The 18,782-nt window shown below is 37.7% G+C and overlaps 1 protein-coding gene across 1 annotated transcript in view; it reads left to right on the top strand.

The window, feature by feature from the left end:
• plcb3 (phospholipase C, beta 3 (phosphatidylinositol-specific)) overlaps nt 1–18,782 on the top strand; it is a 146,027-nt gene that overhangs the window by 73,489 nt on the left and 53,756 nt on the right. The window contains exon 3 of the mRNA XM_030162722.1: nt 15,159–15,227. Coding sequence (XP_030018582.1) covers nt 15,159–15,227 — 69 coding nt within the window. The remainder of the gene's footprint in view (nt 1–15,158; nt 15,228–18,782) is intronic.

Below are 18,782 nucleotides of genomic sequence, written 5' to 3'. Positions count from 1 at the left end.
AAGACCAAAAAGCATGTTTGAGCAGATGTAAAATAGTTGAAAGTTTATTTCTGCATCTCAAAAACTTTTGTTATGGACATTTACAGTTGTTTCTGGTCATCAATATGCTAAAAACTTCAAGTCGGTTTTTTTCTTTTTTTTTTTTTTTTTTTTTTACTACAACACACTGTTTTAAGCATGTATTGTTTATAATAATGATAATCACTAGAAAAAATCTAAATCTTACCAAGTGTATTTTTCTCATTTCTAGTCAAAATTTCTTATCACACTTAAAATAAGACATAATCACCTAAAGAATAACTTTTCAGTGATAATTTTCACTTGTTCCATTGGCATATTTTTTTCAGCTTCAATTAAGAAAAAAAAAAAAATAAAAAAAAAAATCTGCCAGTGGAACAAGTGAAAATTATCTTGGTAAGATTTCTTGATATAAGATTTTCAAGATCTATTGTCTAAAAATGAGTTCTTATATCTCACTGAAAAGTTACTCTTTAGGTGATTATGTCTTATTTTAAGTGTGATGAGATATTCTGACTCGAAATGAGAAAAATACACTTGGTAAGATTTTGATTTTTGCAGTGATTAATGGCCAAATATTGAAAGTTAAGTTCTTCCTGAAAACAAATGTGCAAAAGAATTGGCAAAAAAGACATTTTCTGACACTTTTATTACAAAGAAAACATGAAGACACCTAAAAGGGTAGACTGGACTTTAGTTGTTTGTAAAATGAACCCAAAGGATGACCTATGATCACTTATTATAGGCAATAAAACAATATTGATATTAATCAGTCATAACTACAGCCTGTAATGTAGGTGTTGAAATCTGCAATACTGTTAAAAAAAAACAGGGTAACGAGAAGTAAAAGTAATAAAACGATAAAGATCAGAGTAAAGATAAGTCTGACCTACATGCAGAGATGGAATGTAAGCCACTGTTTTTATCTTGAAATCCAGTGGTTTTGATAATCTGTTTAACCTGCACACAAACGACTCTGCCGTCTTCCTCAGAACTCATGCTTGGGTTCAGCCATGTGGGTTTGTGTTGTAATTTCACCGCTCCGTGTGTGTGTGTGTTTGTGTTCTGTGAAAGATTTATGATCACTGCAACTATTTTTGTTTTAAGTCAGTTTTTGTGTGTGTGTGTGTTTGTTTTTTTTTATGCCGCTTCAGCTCGTATTTATTGAAGCTTTGAGACATTTGGTACGACTTAGTTGTTTACGTTTCTGTCCGGTTTCATTTTAATGACGTTCGTTTTGTTTTCGTTTTTCTTCACATAAATGATGAGGTATTTCCTGCGAGATTTCTATTTTTCTTTTCTCATTTCATTGTTTGTTCTTTGCGGATTCGGTGTGTTAGTGTCCAGTGTTTACTCTCTTTATTCTCTCCATCTCCAGACGACAGAAATATGAAGCGTTTGGGAGAAGAGACAAAGAGCTGGGACAGAGATAAACCGATAAAGCAGGAGAGCGAGTGAGATCCCATTGATATATATATATATATATATATATACACTGAGGAGACATTAGAGGTGACGCAGAGACAGGGTTATGAAACTGCCCCATGCTTCACAGGGGTATTAAGTGTCCTCCTCTTTCTGTCTCCAAACAACTTGCCAACACTGACATTGTAGCTATGAACCAGTTTGACGTTCTCTTTGTTCTTCTCCTCTGTTGCTTCTGTCTTGTAAAATCGTCCTCGTTACTGTATAAAAATAACTGTCTAAAGAAGTAAATGCTTAATTTGAGAAGGAACGAGCTGTATTATCTGCCAGGATTTACACTTAATATGATTTCAAAACCATCTAGGTTTCATAAGGGTGTCAAATGAAACTCATGAAGCTCAAATTGAGTCAAATAAACTCCAAACTAACATGTCAGTTCATCTTTTGTGCATAAAAACTCAAATGCGCATCCATACTGATGCTGTCTGGAAGGACTGTGGTGCATAATCACGGCTGATTTGTTTGTTTTATTAGTGTTTTGGATATAAATGAGTCCAATCTAGCGGACCCATTTCATGTTCATGTTGAGAATGCTGAAAAACAAGTGTTACGTCCCGGCCTAGGGGTTTACCGAGACATACATAATACGCTTTTTTGTCTAAGCACACGTCAGTCCAAACTAAAGTTCACAATATTTATTATTAAACAACTAAAGGAGCGTTAGGGGAGGGCTCGGCTAAAACAACAAACAAAAAGTCTTTAAAGTTCAAACTAAATTACCTGACCAAATATAAATGCAAGAAATAAAATACATGAAACCAACCTAAACTCCCTACGAAAACACAGGAGAAAACGTGAAAATAAAAGGGCCGTCCTCCCCTACCGGAAAAAAGGCTCGATTCACAAAAATGCTATTTACAACTATGTAAAGCAGGGGTGTCAAACTCATTTTAGTTCAGGGGCCACATTAAGCCCAAACTGGTCTTAAGTGGGCCGGACCGGTAAAACAATAGCATAATAACCTGTAAATAATGACCATTCTAAGTTTTTCCTCTTTGTTTTAGTGCAACCAAAAATAAATTATAAAAATATGTACATTTGCAAACTATCCAAGTAAAAATGATGCAAATAACCTGAAAAAAAAAAATAAATAAAATTTCTTGAGAAAAGTAAGTGCAATTTTAACAGTACTACACCTCATCTTACCATTTATACGTGTATATTACAGACTGGATCTACAAAGGCACAAAATATTTAATAACAGGAAGAAAAATGTTAAAATTTCACTTTTAAAATTTCAGGTTTTTTGCATTTTGTTGTAAATTGATAGTTTGTAAATGTTAATATTTTCATCATTTAATATAAGTTTTTACACTAAAACAAAGAGAAAAATTTGGAGTTGTCATTACTTATTTATAGATGTCATGTAATATTATGTTTTTCACATTAAACTAAGAAAATTTGGAGTCATTATTTATAGGTTATTATGCTATTATTATTTTAGTGAGATCACATTGGTCTGTATGTGGAACCTGAACTAAAACTACTTCGACATCCTTGATTGTTCATATCTTCAGTGTAATTTTTGCACTTTGCAAATTCATCCCACAGGCCGGATTGGACCCTTTGGCGGGCCGGTTTTGGCCCCCGGGCCGCATGTTTGACACCTGTGATGTAAGGCAAGGCGAGGCAAGGCAAGTTTATTTATATAGCACATTTCAGCAACAAGGCAATTCAAGGTGCTTCACACAGGACATTGAAATAAAAAGAAACACATTTAAAACATTATAAAGGAAACATGTAAAAGGTGATTAAAAACAGCAAGTAAGAAAACAACAAATAAAATACAAGAAAAATAAAAATACACACATATTAAAGTAAGAGTTGCAGTGCAGAGTTTCAAAAGAGAATATAAAATTTTACCCTTTCATGCACTGTCCAATCCAGTGGACAGTTCTTCTCCAGCTGTTCTCTTGTATATTAATGGGTTTTGTTGTTTTAGTTCCATATCAGCCAACACAGTGGACGCTTATGCACCATCCCATACACTGTAATTCAGATCATTACTGTAACTTTACTGTTCTTGATAAACCTGATCTGCAGTAACATGTTTGAGTGTAGATCAATTGTTATTTGTTAGACAAGAAGGTTTTTTTTTGCATATTATCTCCATGAAGTGAGTAATTACTAGCATTAGAATATGTTAAAATGTGAGAAGACATCAGATTAGCAGCATTAAAAATGTTTTTATTTCATTGTTTTCATATCACTTTCTGATATTGGGTTTTAAACACACATTTCTTTACTTCAGAAATTAAATGCATGGATATTTTTGTAACTCCATAGAAAAAAAACCTCGATCGCATTGTTTTTTTCATGACTAAACACTAAAGAAAAAAATCTTGACTACGGTTCTCATAATTCGTGCATGAAAGGTTTAAAAAGTCAAAAGCCTTTTAGTCAAAGGCAGCAGTGAACAGGTGAGTCTTTAACCTTGACTTAAAAGAACTCAGACTCTCAGCAGACCTGATATTTTCTGGTAGTTTGTTCCAGATATACAGCGCATAGAAACTGAATGCTGATTCTTCATGTTTAGTCCTGACTTTTGGGCAAAAATGTATATATGTACAAAATTACTCAGACACACTCGAACACACGATGACTGAACACACTCAACACACACACAGGAATCACGGTCGGGAGCTGGCAGCAGACAAGGAGAGAGCGAACTGCTAGATCCAGGGCCACTTTTAATGGGGCCGGGTAATCTTGCTCCACCAATCAGCTTCACCCTGCAAGGGAAACAAAACGACAAAAAAAGCACAGCACCCCTACAGGGCTGGGGGGAGAACACACACTATACAGAAAACATGTACATAAACACAAATAGACAAATTAGGACCCAGAGTCATAACATAAGACAACATACGAGTGACTTACGGACATAAAAATACTCTTAGAAGCATCTGAGATTTACAAGAAAGTACACAAACTTTAGTCACGCAAAGAAAAACTACAGAGAAATGAGAAGAGGAACAAAAACAATTAGTGGAGTTTAACCCTCCGGTATCCCATCCAGCAAGGCCCTTACTAAGCACCAAATGTGCCTTTTTGGCACACTTGTGGAATAATGTCAAAAAAAATTTCATACACTTTGTTTTTAATTCTTTTGCACTTTTTTCTATTTCATCAACTTGAGGCGTAAATAAAAATACCAAATACTCAATAATTGTCACATTTTTTAACCCTTTAAATGTAGTGTTTGTAATGTAAACAAACCATTTTTTTGGATGCAAAAAAACACACAAAATAATTTTTTTTCAATATACTACATTAAAAGTGGATCACATATTATTTGATTGTTTCATCCTGGCATATGTCAATGATTAACTCCAACACTGGTTAATTTGCATAATTATTTTTGGGGCTAGGTCAAATGTTCAAAAATACTAGCGTCTGTCACCAAGTGTGCCAAAAATGCACACCTATAAATCAAACTATCAAATATTATACATCGATTTATTTTTCTGCTCTAATTTGATTTTATTTTTGTAAATTAAGGTCAGCCCTAATCATACATATCAAATGGAAGAAATAGTGCGTTTTAGGCACACTTGGGAGACAGATGCTAGTCTTGTAATTTTCTTTTGTTTACAATGTGCAAATTTTAGTTGGTGGCCAGAATTTTAAAGATCATGCAAAAATGAACAACCTTTGAATTCTAACCTTATTTAAATTGTGAAAAATAATATGAAGTTTTTTAAAACGAAGTGCAAAGTGTGCCTAAAAGGCGCACCCAGATACCGGAGGGTTAAGACTGCCATTACAACAGGCCGCCTGGGTGTCTTCATGTTTCCTTTGCAATAAAAGTGTCAGAAAATGTCTTTTGAAAATTCTTTTGCACTTTTATTTTCAGGAAGAATATAAAGCTGGGGTAGGAGATCTTAGACAAACAGTTTGAGCAAGCTACATTTTGAAAATACTCAATTCAAAAATTCAAACCCCTTTCTTCAGACATCCCCCTGAAGCCACGCCTCCAGAGTACTGGCAGGCGCAATGCTTGTTCCCGAGGATACACGAGCGCTGCGCAGCAACAGTTCTCCTAAGAAGCAAATCTGTGCTTATTCTGCACAATAAACTGCAGTTATTATGGATATATTTAATGTTTTTTAATCAGTAAATGTGCACAAGTGGTCCCACTGTCAAAATAAGGACAATAGTTCCATTCCTCTGCTGGAGTATTATGTACATCACTGGTTAAATAGAGCGCAGTTTACATTACTGTGCAGTTTAATGACCACACGTGCATTTTCCAGTCTCTATTCAATGCATGAAAAACTTGAATCTACAGGAAATATGTAAAGAGCACTAAAAATAAGAAGCTTTATGCAATCATTTGTACAGAGAGGAGAATAAAATACAGCTCAAATGTCTTAAAAGAAAAAAAGACTCTGGGTTGTTCTGCATGCTGCTCGGAGTAAAATAAAATTAGATTACTACAGAAAACCACCAGACAGTCAAATGGAGAGTTCCAGATGTGTTCAACCAAAATAGAGGTCCCACCAAAATACTGACATTTAAGGTAATAAGACATTAAGGTACTTTTTTTTTTTTTGCATTTTAATACTGGGCACATCTTTCTGGAATAAAGCTGTTGTATCTTAAATAAAGAGACTGAAAAACCAACAAAGCTAAAGGCAGCTTATGACTTTTGCACAGTCCTGTCTACAGTATTATAGGAGTGTGAACCACATAGACTTACCACTGTGGTCTGGGTCTATTCTGGATCAGGCTATGTGCTGGATGTCATTCCCTGTTACCTCTCTCTCTCTCTCTCTCTCTCTCTCTCTCTCTCTCTCTATTTCTCTCACTCACACATTTTTTGTCTCTCTATTGTGATTGAGTTACGACTTGAAAATGCCAAAAATGTATTTAATAAATTAAAAAGTCTATATATTTTCATAAAATCAGATCACTTTTCTGATGAAAAAGACCACATCTGTCCTTCCTGTTTTTCTGTGTGAACATGATAACAGACACTTTTAACATGTTCAAAGATTAAATCATCAGACAGTGAATCTGACCACAACCCTCTCCTCTCCTCTCCTCTCCTCTCCTCTCCTCTCCTCTCCTCTCCTCTCCTCTCCTCTCCTCTCCTCTCCTCTCCTCTCCTCTCCTCTCCTCTCCTCTCCTCATTTCACCTCTCCTCTCCTCGTTTCTCTTCTCGTTTCTCTTCTTCTCATTTCTCTTCTCGTTTCTCCTCTCCTCATTTTTCCTTGTTTCTCCACTCCTCTCCTCATATCACCTCTCCTCTCCTTGTTTCTCCTCTCCTTGTTTCTCCTCTCCTCATTTTTCCTTGTTTCTCCACTCCTCTCCTCATTTCACCTCTCCTTGTTTCTCCTCTCCTCATTTCACCTCTCCTCTCATTTCTCCTTTCCTTGTTTCTCCTCTCCTCGTTTCTCCTCTCCTCATTTCTCCTTGTTACTCCTCTCCTCATTTCACCTCTTCTCTCCTCGTTTCTCCTCTCCTTGTTTCTCCTCATTTCTCCTCTCCTCATTTCTCCTTGTTTCTCCTCTCCTCACTTCTCCTCTCCTCTCCTTGTTTCTCCTCTCTTCGTTTCTCCTCTCCTCTCCTCGTTTCTCCTCTCCTTGTTTCTCCTCTCCTCATATCACCTCTCCTCTCCTCATTTCACCTCTCCTCTCCTCATTTCACCTCTCCTCGTTTCTCCTCTCCTCGTTTCTCCTTGTTTCTCCTCTCCTCATTTCACCTCTCCTCTCCTTGTGTCTCCTCTCCTCGTTTCTCCTCGTTTCTCCACTTCTTGTTTCTCCTCTCCTCTCCACCTCTCCTCTCTTCATTTCTCCTCTCCTCATTTCTCCTCTCCTTGTTTCTCCTCTCCTCTCCTTGTTTCTCCTCTCCTCATTTCTCCTCTCCTCTCCTCATTTCTCCTCTCCTTGTTTCTCCTCATTTCTCCTCTCCTCATTTCTCCTTGTTTCTCCTCTCCTCATTTCTCCTCTCCTCTCCTTGTTTCTCCTCTCTTCGTTTCTCCTCTCCTCTCCTCGTTTCTCCTCTCCTTGTTTCTCCTCTCCTCATATCACCTCTCCTCTCCTCATTTCACCTCTCCTCGTTTCTCCTCTCCTCGTTTCTCCTCTCCTCATTTCACCTCTCCTCTCCTTGTGTCTCCTCTCCTCGTTTCTCCTCTTTTCTCCACTTCTTGTTTCTCCTCTCCTCTCCACCTCTCCTCTCTTCATTTCTCCTCTCCTCATTTCTCCTCTCCTTGTTTCTCCTCTCCTCATTTCTCCTCTCCTTGTTTCTCCTCTCCTCATTTCTCCTCTCCTCGTTTCTCCTCTCCTCTCCTCGTTTCTCCTCTCCTCGTTTCTCCTCTCCTCATTCCTCCTCTCCTCATTTCTCCTCTCCTCGTTTCTCCTCTCCTTGTTTCTCCTCTCCTCGTTTCTCCTCTCCTCTCCTCATTCCTCCTCTCCTCATTTCTCCTCTCCTCGTTTCTCCTCTCCTCATTTCTCCTCTCCTCGTTTCTCCTCTCCTCATTTCTCCTCTCCTCCTCCTCCTCTCCTCTGCCACCGTACAGGAGGATCAGTTTCCGAGGTGGCGTCATCATGTGCCATTTGATCTGAGCTGTGATTGGTCATTTGAGACAGATTTAGCCGTGGTGATCTTTTAAACACACAGTCCGGCGCGTCACAGGATAGGAGTGGCGTTCTCCTGATTGTTTTCTTGCCCTTTCATATTTTTCTAATCTTGAGAAAATGAATGAAGCGTGTGGCGGGTCAGCAGGGAGGAGGGGGAAGTGGAAAGTCAATCAAAGAAATGACGGAAGGAAAGGAGTAAGAGTACGACAGCCCAATCAAAGTGCATTCACTGTACTTTTGTTTAGAGCCTAAATAGAACTTAATCACCCCAGTTAGATCAAAAAACACCTACTTAAGTGACATTCAGACTCACTTCAAGGCTCGTTTTGTTGTTTTCTGACCTTATTGTCCTCGTTGAAGGTAAATCAAAGGCCTCAGTGTTTGTCTCTTCCTGCACTTGAGTTGATCCGACTGAATATTGGACCAAGTTTGATTATTTATGTGACATGTTAGAGAAATACAGAACCTGATTATTCACTGATTATTGTACTCAAGACTTTTAGACTCAAGATGCAACTCAAGTCTTCAATAGAATCCTACTATAATGGATGTTTCTGTGTCCGACGCGTGTTTGTCCGACACGTGACCTGATGTTGTAGTATGGGAGGGCGTATGGGTGCAATGCCGCTGTTGCACCACAGGAGGGCGCTATCGTACAATGGCACCACGGGTACAATGCTGCTAGTGGTATATAATAGGTGGATTAGTGAAGACAGTCTCTTATGTGGTTACAGAAAATGTTTAGCTTTGCAGCCTCACTTTTGACAAATTGAGAAATAATTGCTACACCAGTTTGACAAAGCTGTGAAAAGTCCTCATTAATGTAAATGTGAATTTTGAAGCTGATAAGATGCAAATTTGAGCCAAAAAACAGACAAAATGCACCCAAAATAAGATGTTTTTAAATGAAAGACTTACATAATTTTACCAATAACAAACCATGTATAGATTAGATAGGCCACAGGTGTCAAACATGTGGCCCGGGGGCTATATCTGGCCTGCCAAAGGGTCCAATCTGGCCCGCAGGATGAATTTGTGAAATACAAAAATTACACTGAAGATATTAACAATCAAGGATGTCAAAATCATTTTAGTTCAGGTTCCACATACAGACACATACAGACCAAATAGATTTCAAGTGGGTCAGAACCAGTAAAATATTATTAAAATAAGCTATAAATAATGACAACCCCAAATTTTCTTTTTGTTTTTTTGGTGTAAAACAGGAAAATTACATGAAAATATTCACATTACCAAAACTATACTTTTATAAAAAATGTGAATAACCTGAACAGATTTGAAGAAACGGAAATGTCTTATGAAAAGTAAATGCGATTTTACCAATTTTCTGCCTGTTACTAAATGCTTTTTTGTGATTGTAATGCACATGTGTAAATGATAACCTGATAAACTGAGGCAGAATATTGTTAAAATTGCACTTGTGTTTCTTAAGACAATTCAAGTTGTTCATGTTATTCAGATTTTTAAGGAAACTTTGTAGATGTAAACCTGTTCATAATATAATTTTTACTTTTTTCACTGGTATTATTTTACTGGTATGGCCCACTGGAGATCGTATTGGGGTGAAAGTGGCCCCTGAACTAAAATGAGTTTGACACCCCAGAGATAGGCTATATATTATATGTACAGTTGTGGAAAAAATTATTAGACCACCCCTTGTTTTCTTCAATTTCTTGTTCATTTTAATGCCTGGTAAAACTAAAGGTACAGTTGTTTGGACAAATATAAATTAAAAAATAAAATATATAAAACCAAATCACTTCAGTTCTTACATCAATAGCTATGGCATAAGACCATGTATATATATATACACCATAGAGAAAAAAAAACATCTTACTATGAAGACTGGAAACAAGTATGTTCTGCTTAAAATAAGAATTTTTGCATTTATAATTAGATGTTTTTTTCTTATTTTAAGACAACTTCACAAGTGCAAATTTCTTACTGCACTGACAGATCATTTAACTTGAAATAAGACATTTTAACCCATTTTCTTATTTTTGTACAGGCCTTTTTTGCTGTGTAGGACTGCAGTGGTAGCCTGGACAGCCATCTGGTTTTCTCAGTGTATTCAATACTGACAAAACAGTCCATTCACTGTGAATTATGCCTGATCTACAGTCGCGGAAAAAATTATTGGACCACCCTTGTTTTCTTCAATTTTTTGGTCATTTTAATGCCTACTACAACTAAAGGTACATTTGTTTGGACAAATATAATGATAACAACAAAAATAACTCAGAAGAGTTTAATTTCAGAGTTGATATCTAGTCATTTTCCATGTTTTCTTGATAATAACCAAAATCACTTCAGTTCTTCCATCAACAGCTATGGCATTGTACTGACAAAAACAGTGCTTTTAGGCATTCCATGTTTTGTTTTCTGTCCGTTTTAGTCACATGATACACACAGGAGTTAGTACTTGATTACATAACCTTTTTTTTTTTGACGACTTTTGATGGTCTAATAATTTTTTCCGTGACTGTATATACAAACAGTATATCAAAAGATGACATGAGGGGCTGATATTTCTTTAGAAAATTGTTTCATAATCATTTCTAAAGCTTTATATTTACATTTTTAGGTTTGTCTTTGTGATTTTTTTTTTTTTTTATGATCACTCATTTTTTTCTCAAGGGGAAATATTTGCATTATTAACCATTTGACTTCTAACTTTTCCTGCACAATGTGCTTACTTAATAAAATATATATCTTCTTCTTGTATGTAATGCGCAAATTAGCTAAACCTAACTGAAACCTAATTTCTACATTTCCAAATTTTGCTACGACAGTGGAGGAATAAGTTGAAGTAATGATTTATTTATGTTTTTCTTGCATTTATTTCAGTTTATTTGTAACATAAATCCTCACAAATGAACAGATCATGTAACATTTGGAAGCATAAGATCTGATAAATCTTTACAAAACCGTACATGAATTCTGGCATCACTTTCTACAAAGGAATGAAGCAAATGCAGCATCTGCCAGGTGTCACAGACCAGAATGCATTGCAGCAAGACATGATGTGGTTTTTTTTGTTTTTTTTTTTTGGGTGAAGCACTATGAGAGCCACCTGTTACCTGACTGAGTAACCGCAGCAAAATGCAAGTTCACTTAGCACAAAGGCATCCTGCGAAATGGAGGCAGAATATACACAAGAGTCTGTCCACCAAAACACAGCAAATTACAGTCAATTATCACAGCGCGACTCCTGGAAAACTCTCTCCCACTCTAATTTGGAGCGGTAATGAGCCTGCAGCTCAGTCTGAGGAGATCAATTGAGTGGAGTGTGTTTGGTCTTAGAGCTGAATGGAGCTGTGGCGCTGCCTCCGCTAGCTAAATATTACACACAGACACACATATACACCCACTAACTGAGCAGAAGGAATATGTTAGGAATGCGCTATCCGTGATGATCGGCCTTCACACGGACACATGCACCCTGTCGTGCAAAAACACACACATTTGACTTCACATTCACACTCTTTTCAGATCACAGGCTGACACATTTGTGCTCTTCTCGAGGGAAGATCCCCGTGTGAAGAATTGCTCATGCATTTGTATCACATGTATCTGATGAGCACAAGCTTCTAAGCCTTTTACACACATACACACACACACCCGTCTTGCTCAACAGGTCAGAATGTTTCACAAGTCAGGACCTGCATGTTGAGGATACGCCTGGTGCTATCGCTGCATGTGTGCATCTGTTTTAGTCAAAGCGTGTGTGTGTTGGATTAATAGCCGGTAAGAAAATGTTAACTGTCACACATGCAGTTGTCTTACAAAGTTGTAGTCTCATTACTGCGGTCTCCAAGGAGTCACCATAGTGATGGCAGAATGAAACTACGGCCTGTGGGAGAGGAGACGGTTGCACGTGTGCATGTGTCCTACAGACTCAGAAGTGGTTTATTCCCCCAGGAAGTCAGTTATTCTCCACAGGCCAATCAGAGGACAAAGTTTAAGACAGAGTTTAATCCTATTGGTTCAGTACTTGAGACCTTTATCACTCATGTCCAGTCCCAAGACGACGTTTGCCTGAGGCTAGCTCAGCCCAAATACTTATAAGAAGGAATGAGGAACACATGAGTTTTGATACTGAAGCAGAAAAAAGCCTTTTTACAGGAAAACACATATGAGTAGAAAGTGGAAAAATACAAGTAAGGTCACACAGGAGGAGACGTAAAGGTGGAAAAACATGTCAAGTGGCTTAAAATGCACTGAAAGCTGCAGAAAAAGATTAAAAAAAGCAAAGGGAAGGGAATGAGTGCAGGGAAAGCAAATATTTACAGTGCGTCCTCCTCTGTGTTTATGACTAGTTTATGGCTTCACTCTCCTTCAAAGCTCCATCCCTCTCATTCTCATCTTCTTTGGAGTTTCTTCTTCCAGAAACATTATCTTTCAGGTTAATGGCTTCTTTGGCCCGGACTTTCACAGCCCACACACACACACACATTCAAAAACACCTTTTCCACTGACTTGTGTGTGTGTTAAGCCTGTTTGTATGTGTGGGTGTTTGGTGTTGCAGCATCAGACATGCAAATGCGCTCTAAAGATACGCCAAAGATAGCGATCCGCATATGTACAAAGAGTTCCTCAGCACATTATCCTGAAAATAATAGAAGTAATTCTTTGTGTCTCTGCGCTGTCTCACACAAACGCACACCGAGTTCATGTCAACTCTTGTGTTTTATGTCTCAAGAAACAGGGGAGTCAGATGAAGATAAATAAAACAGGGTTTAATAGAAGAGGGAGAAAGGGTAGCCAGAGTATAAACTTGTAGCCCGAGGAATTAATTTCTGCGCTGTCCTTTTTCAGGTATGCTTTTTAAGCCGTTTTTTTCCTGAAGGATATTCTGTCACTGTTTCTGCTTCTGCCAGCTGTTTTTAACCACAGAAACTGCAAACAGGGCATCCAGCCCTGTCCCATTTATGATGCTACATTCACCACCCACTTAGGAATAGAGACATTACACCTGAAAATGAGAGTTTTACAGTTTTAAGAAATTATAAAAAGGACACTAGTTTACAAAACGATTACCTTAACAATCGGCATGTAATTAGGATATCATTTTGATTGTAACTGCTTTATAAATAACATTAATATCATATTCACATAATAGTTCAGGTCAAGTCATGACTAATCTGATTCTAATACTTAATCTTGCCCCATTATCAGTCGTCATATTAGTCCATTTCTAATGAGTTATCACAGTTTATAACCATCTGAAAGAAGCCTTATTTTAAAGTATAATATGCCTCATTATTAATAAATCAGATGAAGCCAAACTGCAAACAGAGCAAACTAACATTTACAGTAAGAGTAAATGTTTCTATATTTTTCATTTCATAAGGCTCCGTTTATTTACAGCCAGTCTTTTATAAGGTGTTATTGCAAAAACAGTTAAATAAATCATTGTCTTAGATCATTTACGGACATTATTTACAGACATTCTTCTCCAGTGGCATCACTGATTCCTCATCAAACTTAACCCATTACTGCCCAAATTTATTTAGTTAAACAAGTGGTGCCAGGCACAACAAACTCTGCCCCTTGCACGTGTTGTAGCGTGTGCTGATGTCAGCATATCAGTTGCCTCTATACATGTTCCAAGTTTGAAGTGAATTGACACAAAAATGATGTTTTTATAGACATGTGAAATTTCGCCCATTATAAGTAAATGAGAGGGAAAAAAAGATATAAAAAAAATCATAAAAAATTTAAACTTTGGCCTACTTTTCCCTAAATGTAACCACATCTACTCTGGGTCACTGGCAATCTGTAAACCCAGTTTGGTATGAATTCAACCAGTAGTTTTGCTGCTAAAGTGTTAACAAGCAAACAAATTGAACCAAAAACAATACTAAAAAAAAAAAATATATATATATATACATATATATATATATATTTGTGTTCTTGCTGCTGTTGCTGTCATGCAGATGCTAAATTAAATGGAGATCGACTAGGTATGATTCAAATTAGTGACATAATTTAGGCATAATGGTAATTAGACAAATTTTCCAGTCTCGTGAATGTAGATTATTGTATTGATGTTACTATTGATCACTTCCAAACAAAACAAAAATGATCCAGAAATCAGCAGAATGTCATGAAATTAATAACACAGCACTTTGAAACTGAGCCATGAACGTCGGGGGTCGTAGGTCACCAGGTAATATTTCAAAAACAGTGGAATTTCGAGGTGAATTTGTCTACCAGGGTTTAACCTCACTGTTAGATGAGAGGAGTTTACTTTAAAGGAGTGATATTTTGCTTTTTTAAATGGAATTACGCATTTTAAAACATTTCCCTGTGGTCTACATAAACTGTAAATGCTCTGCTTGGGTCTGAATTCTTCATTAATTCAACTCCACAGGTCCATCTTCAACCCTACTTCTGAGTAATGACACCAGGAAGGTCATTTTGAGCGCTGGCCCTTTAAATGCAAATGAGCCAATTCAGGCCCCACCCCCTCCAGGTTGTTGACCGCACTTTCTGTCCCGTTTAGCCACTTGTGTTCATTAATACAACCAACAACTGCACATTTTAGGTAATCCGCTTAAAGTTTGGACATATTTTCAGTTTTTACTACAACCGCTGCTGCTGACAAACAATTATGGCGTACTCTGAGAAATACCTTATATGTGCAAATGTCGTGACATAACTAGTTATAAAATGTAACAAATTAAGACGGAATTAAGACAGGTTGTAAAAATCCACTTGATTTTTGCCGGAATGAATATAAAGATATCTTTGCAGCACCTGGAGGGTTCAAATTCAAACTTTATGAACTATTAGGGTCCAAATACACAAATAAATGCACCAAAGACTAATAAAAGTGGGTTTAGCAAAATATGACCCCTTTAAGAGTCTGGAAAATGATGGCGGTGCGCTTTATTTTGCTCATGTCTGTTGTAAGGCAAGGCAAATTTATTTCTTTTGCACCATTCATATACAAGGCACTTCAAAGTGCTTTACAAAGACATAAAAGTGGGTTTAGTAAAATATGACCCCTTTAACTGACCCAAATCTCCATGTACTGTCTTTTAGGAGGTGGAGACACTGGACATCAGCCACATCAGAGACACCAGGACGGGAAAGTACGCCAAACAGCCAAAGGTTAGTTTTGTATGTATGTATGTATGTATGTATGTAGGTATGTACAGGGTGGGGAAGCAAAATTTACAATGAACGTTTAGTTGTTTTTTCTCAGCAGGCACTACATCAATTGTTTTGAAACCAAACATATATTGATGTCATAATCATACCTAACACTATTATCCATACCTTTTCAGAAACTTTTGTCCATATGAGTAATCAGGAAAGCAAATGTCAAAGAGTGTGTGATTTGCTGAATGCACTCGTCACACCAAAGGAGATTTCAAAAATAGTTGGAGTGTCCATAAAGACTGTTTATAATGGAAAGAAGAGAATGACTATGAGCAAAACTATTACGAGAAAGTCTGGAAGATACTATTAAAGAAGAATGGGAGAAGCTGTCACCCGAATATTGGAGGAACACTTACGCAAGTTTCAGGAAGCGTGTGAAGGCAGTTATTGAGAAAGAAGGAGGACACTTACGGTACGTTTACACAGCAACACTAGGATCTAATTCCGCAAAGATTTCTCCTTTGCTTTATAAAATCATTCCGCGTTAAGATGAAGCCGCTATGATAACGATCTGCGTTAACATGAGTCCGCGAGGACGGCTGAATACGCTGTAGTGGCCATGCCAGACCGGTAGCTGGCGATCTCCTAACTGTCCTCCTTCGATGGTACGTTAGGGATTGACTCAGGCATTGGCGAATATAAGAAATGCGTCTAACTTTTGGTGGAGAAGCGACAGCAAACTGAGCACAGTTAGCAGCACGTATGTTGTTCTGAAACCGGCCGTTGTTGTGGTTGTTCCTTCTTTTTCTGCAGCTTTATTGTGTCATAGAGGCTGGCAAACCAGCTTGGAGGCGCATTACTGCCACCAACTGGCCTGGAGTGGGTTAACTGGTGGTTCTTGGCTGCGCGCGCATACGGTGACGTCATATTTTACCCCGGAACGCTCCGATTCGCGTTAACACGGAGCTGAAATGGGGAGCGTATCGATAACATTCCACCCTGGACCCTGGTATCAAAAGTTTCCGGATTCAGGCACTCTAGGCACCGTTTCCATGTTAACAGAAGGCTAATCCGCGATGAAATCTTCCCGGAGTCGACTGAATCCTACACCCTGTAAATGGCCCCATAGAATAAAAACATTTTCTATTATGTAAATTTTCTTGTGGCAAATAAATTCTCATGACTTTCAATAAACTAATTGGTCATACACTGTCTTTCAATCCCTGCCTCAAAATATTGTAAATTTTGCTTCCCCACCCTGTATGTATGTATATGTGTGTGTGTGTGTGTGTGTGTGTTTGAGAGACAGGCGCTGTCATCTCCTGCTGTGGATGTCGCCGTCCACTGGCCACAAATGTGATGCTCAAGTGTGACTGTCACCAAAAGGTGTGTGTGTGTGTGTGTGTGCTCTGTATAAGTGTGTTTCTTCTCTTAGCTGATGGTACAAAGGTGACAGAGCGCTAATGAGGCTGCTGACAGATGGACTGACAGACAGGAAGTGATATAACCAGTGACTGTTGGCGAGGAAGTGGTTGTGTAAGCGTGTAGGTCTGGGTGAAGGCACATGAACATAAAGCTTCATATCCATAGTAAACAGCTCAGATGTACTGTATACAGTTTGTGTTTGTGCATCACTTACAGTCTACACCTCTAACTGTATAAAACCACAAATGTACACTCTGCTATTTTTGTCCATATTAGGTGGTGAAGTTTTATTGCAGCAAATGTCATGGATAAGGTTTAGTGACAGCATGACATTCAGGGGTGTTGTGTAAAAAGTGAACTTTCATGGCTGTTATGTGGTAATGAAATATGACCCTAAGCCTGCTGAGTTACGTCCAATTATGACGTTCAGGAAAGTAATGACAAACGAGGGAAACAAAAAAAATTACAGTGATAGAAGTGATAGTTTCCTGAAATTATGCATACATTGTTTCTTCTAGAGGTGATATTTGTGATTTCATTTTCATATAAAGCATTGAATTTCCATATGTGACATTCATGTACATAGGAATTGAAAAATCGGTCATATTTTGGCTAACATGTTGAACCAATACACATGCATTTTTAATTCATTTTACCACTATGCTTTTTTTTTCTATATATAGTACAAACTTGCATCTTCATCTTTGCAAATAAGCCATAACATTTCGACCACTTACAGGACAAGAGTTAATAGTACTGATTATTTCATTCCAATGGGACCTGTCACTGGGTTGGATATTTTAAGCAACAAGTGAATGTTTAGTCCAGTGTTTTTTAACCTTGGGGTCGTGACCCCACGTGAGGTCACCTGGAATTCAAATGGGATCATCTGAAATTTCTAGTAATTGATTTAAAAAAAAAAAAAAAAATTACTCATAAAAACTATTTTTTAATGATTCAATATATATTTCATTATAACTAAAACACCACACACTTTTCCTATTAAAAATTAAGCTCAAATAAAATGCAGGATATAATATCTGAGAGGGCATATCTTGATTGACCCAATCCTGTGACTGCACGCGTTACTGTGCTTCAACCTGCTCGGACACAGTCGCAGTCAGATTTGTAATGTGGATTACATTTTTATTGTTTTTACTTTAGTTTATTATTTCAGTTATATTGTATTTTTTAATTCTTTTTTTGTGTGTATTGTTCATTTTGGGGGAGATATTCATATATGTCCTCTTTTTGGCTCCTAACCTCTCCTGCACAATTTTGTTACTTGTTTGAATGCTGTTGTTTTTTCTATTGCTGTTTCATTTTATGCAAATAAATGGGGGCGGCCATGGCTCAGTTGGTAGAGTGGGTCGTCCAATAACCGAAGGGTTGGCGGTTCGAATCCCACTCTGTCCTAGTCAGTACGTTGTGTCCTTGGGCAAGACACTTCACCCTCCTTGCCTCCAGTGCCACCCAGGGCAGCTGTGGCTACAGATGTAGTTCACCACCACCAGAGGGAGAATGTGAGCGCAAATGAATAATGGGTCAATAATGTGAAGCGCTTTGGGTGTCTAGAAAGGCGCTATATAAATCCAATCCATTATTATTAAATTAAAATTAAATTTAAAAAATTACAATTAAAAAAAAAAACAGACGGAACAGAGAATGGAAGACCGCTAAGACATCTCCGAGAAACTGTGAAGCAGACACCAAAAAGGTACATTATATACATTATATAGCCTAAATGTCATCTAAAATTAATGTTTATTTGCAACGCAGTATAGCAAACTATTACATGATCAAAAACAAATTAATTTTAGCAAAAAAACGTCTCTGTTTTGAATGTCTGGGGTCGCCAGAAATTTGTGATGTTAAAATGGGGTCAGGGGCCTAAAAAGGATGTGAACCACTGGGTTAGTCCTTGAAGCTGACGTGTTGGAAGCAGAAAAATGAGCAACGTATGGAACTGAGTGACTTAGACCAGGTCCATATTGTAATGGTGATGCAGGTCTTGTTGGGTGGTTCTGGTCTGCAGTGGTTAGTACCGACCCAAAATGGACTAAGGAAGGACATCCCAGTATCAGGATTATTGATCATCTGTGGGAGGTGTTGGATAAATAAATCTAACCCATGGAGGTC

The sequence above is a fragment of the Sphaeramia orbicularis genome, chromosome 18 (genome assembly GCF_902148855.1).
Source record: "Sphaeramia orbicularis chromosome 18, fSphaOr1.1, whole genome shotgun sequence".
NCBI classification, from domain to species: domain Eukaryota; kingdom Metazoa; phylum Chordata; class Actinopteri; order Kurtiformes; family Apogonidae; genus Sphaeramia; species Sphaeramia orbicularis.
The sequence above is the reverse complement of the archived record's forward strand: the minus strand, read 5'-3'. Positions and strand labels throughout refer to the sequence as shown.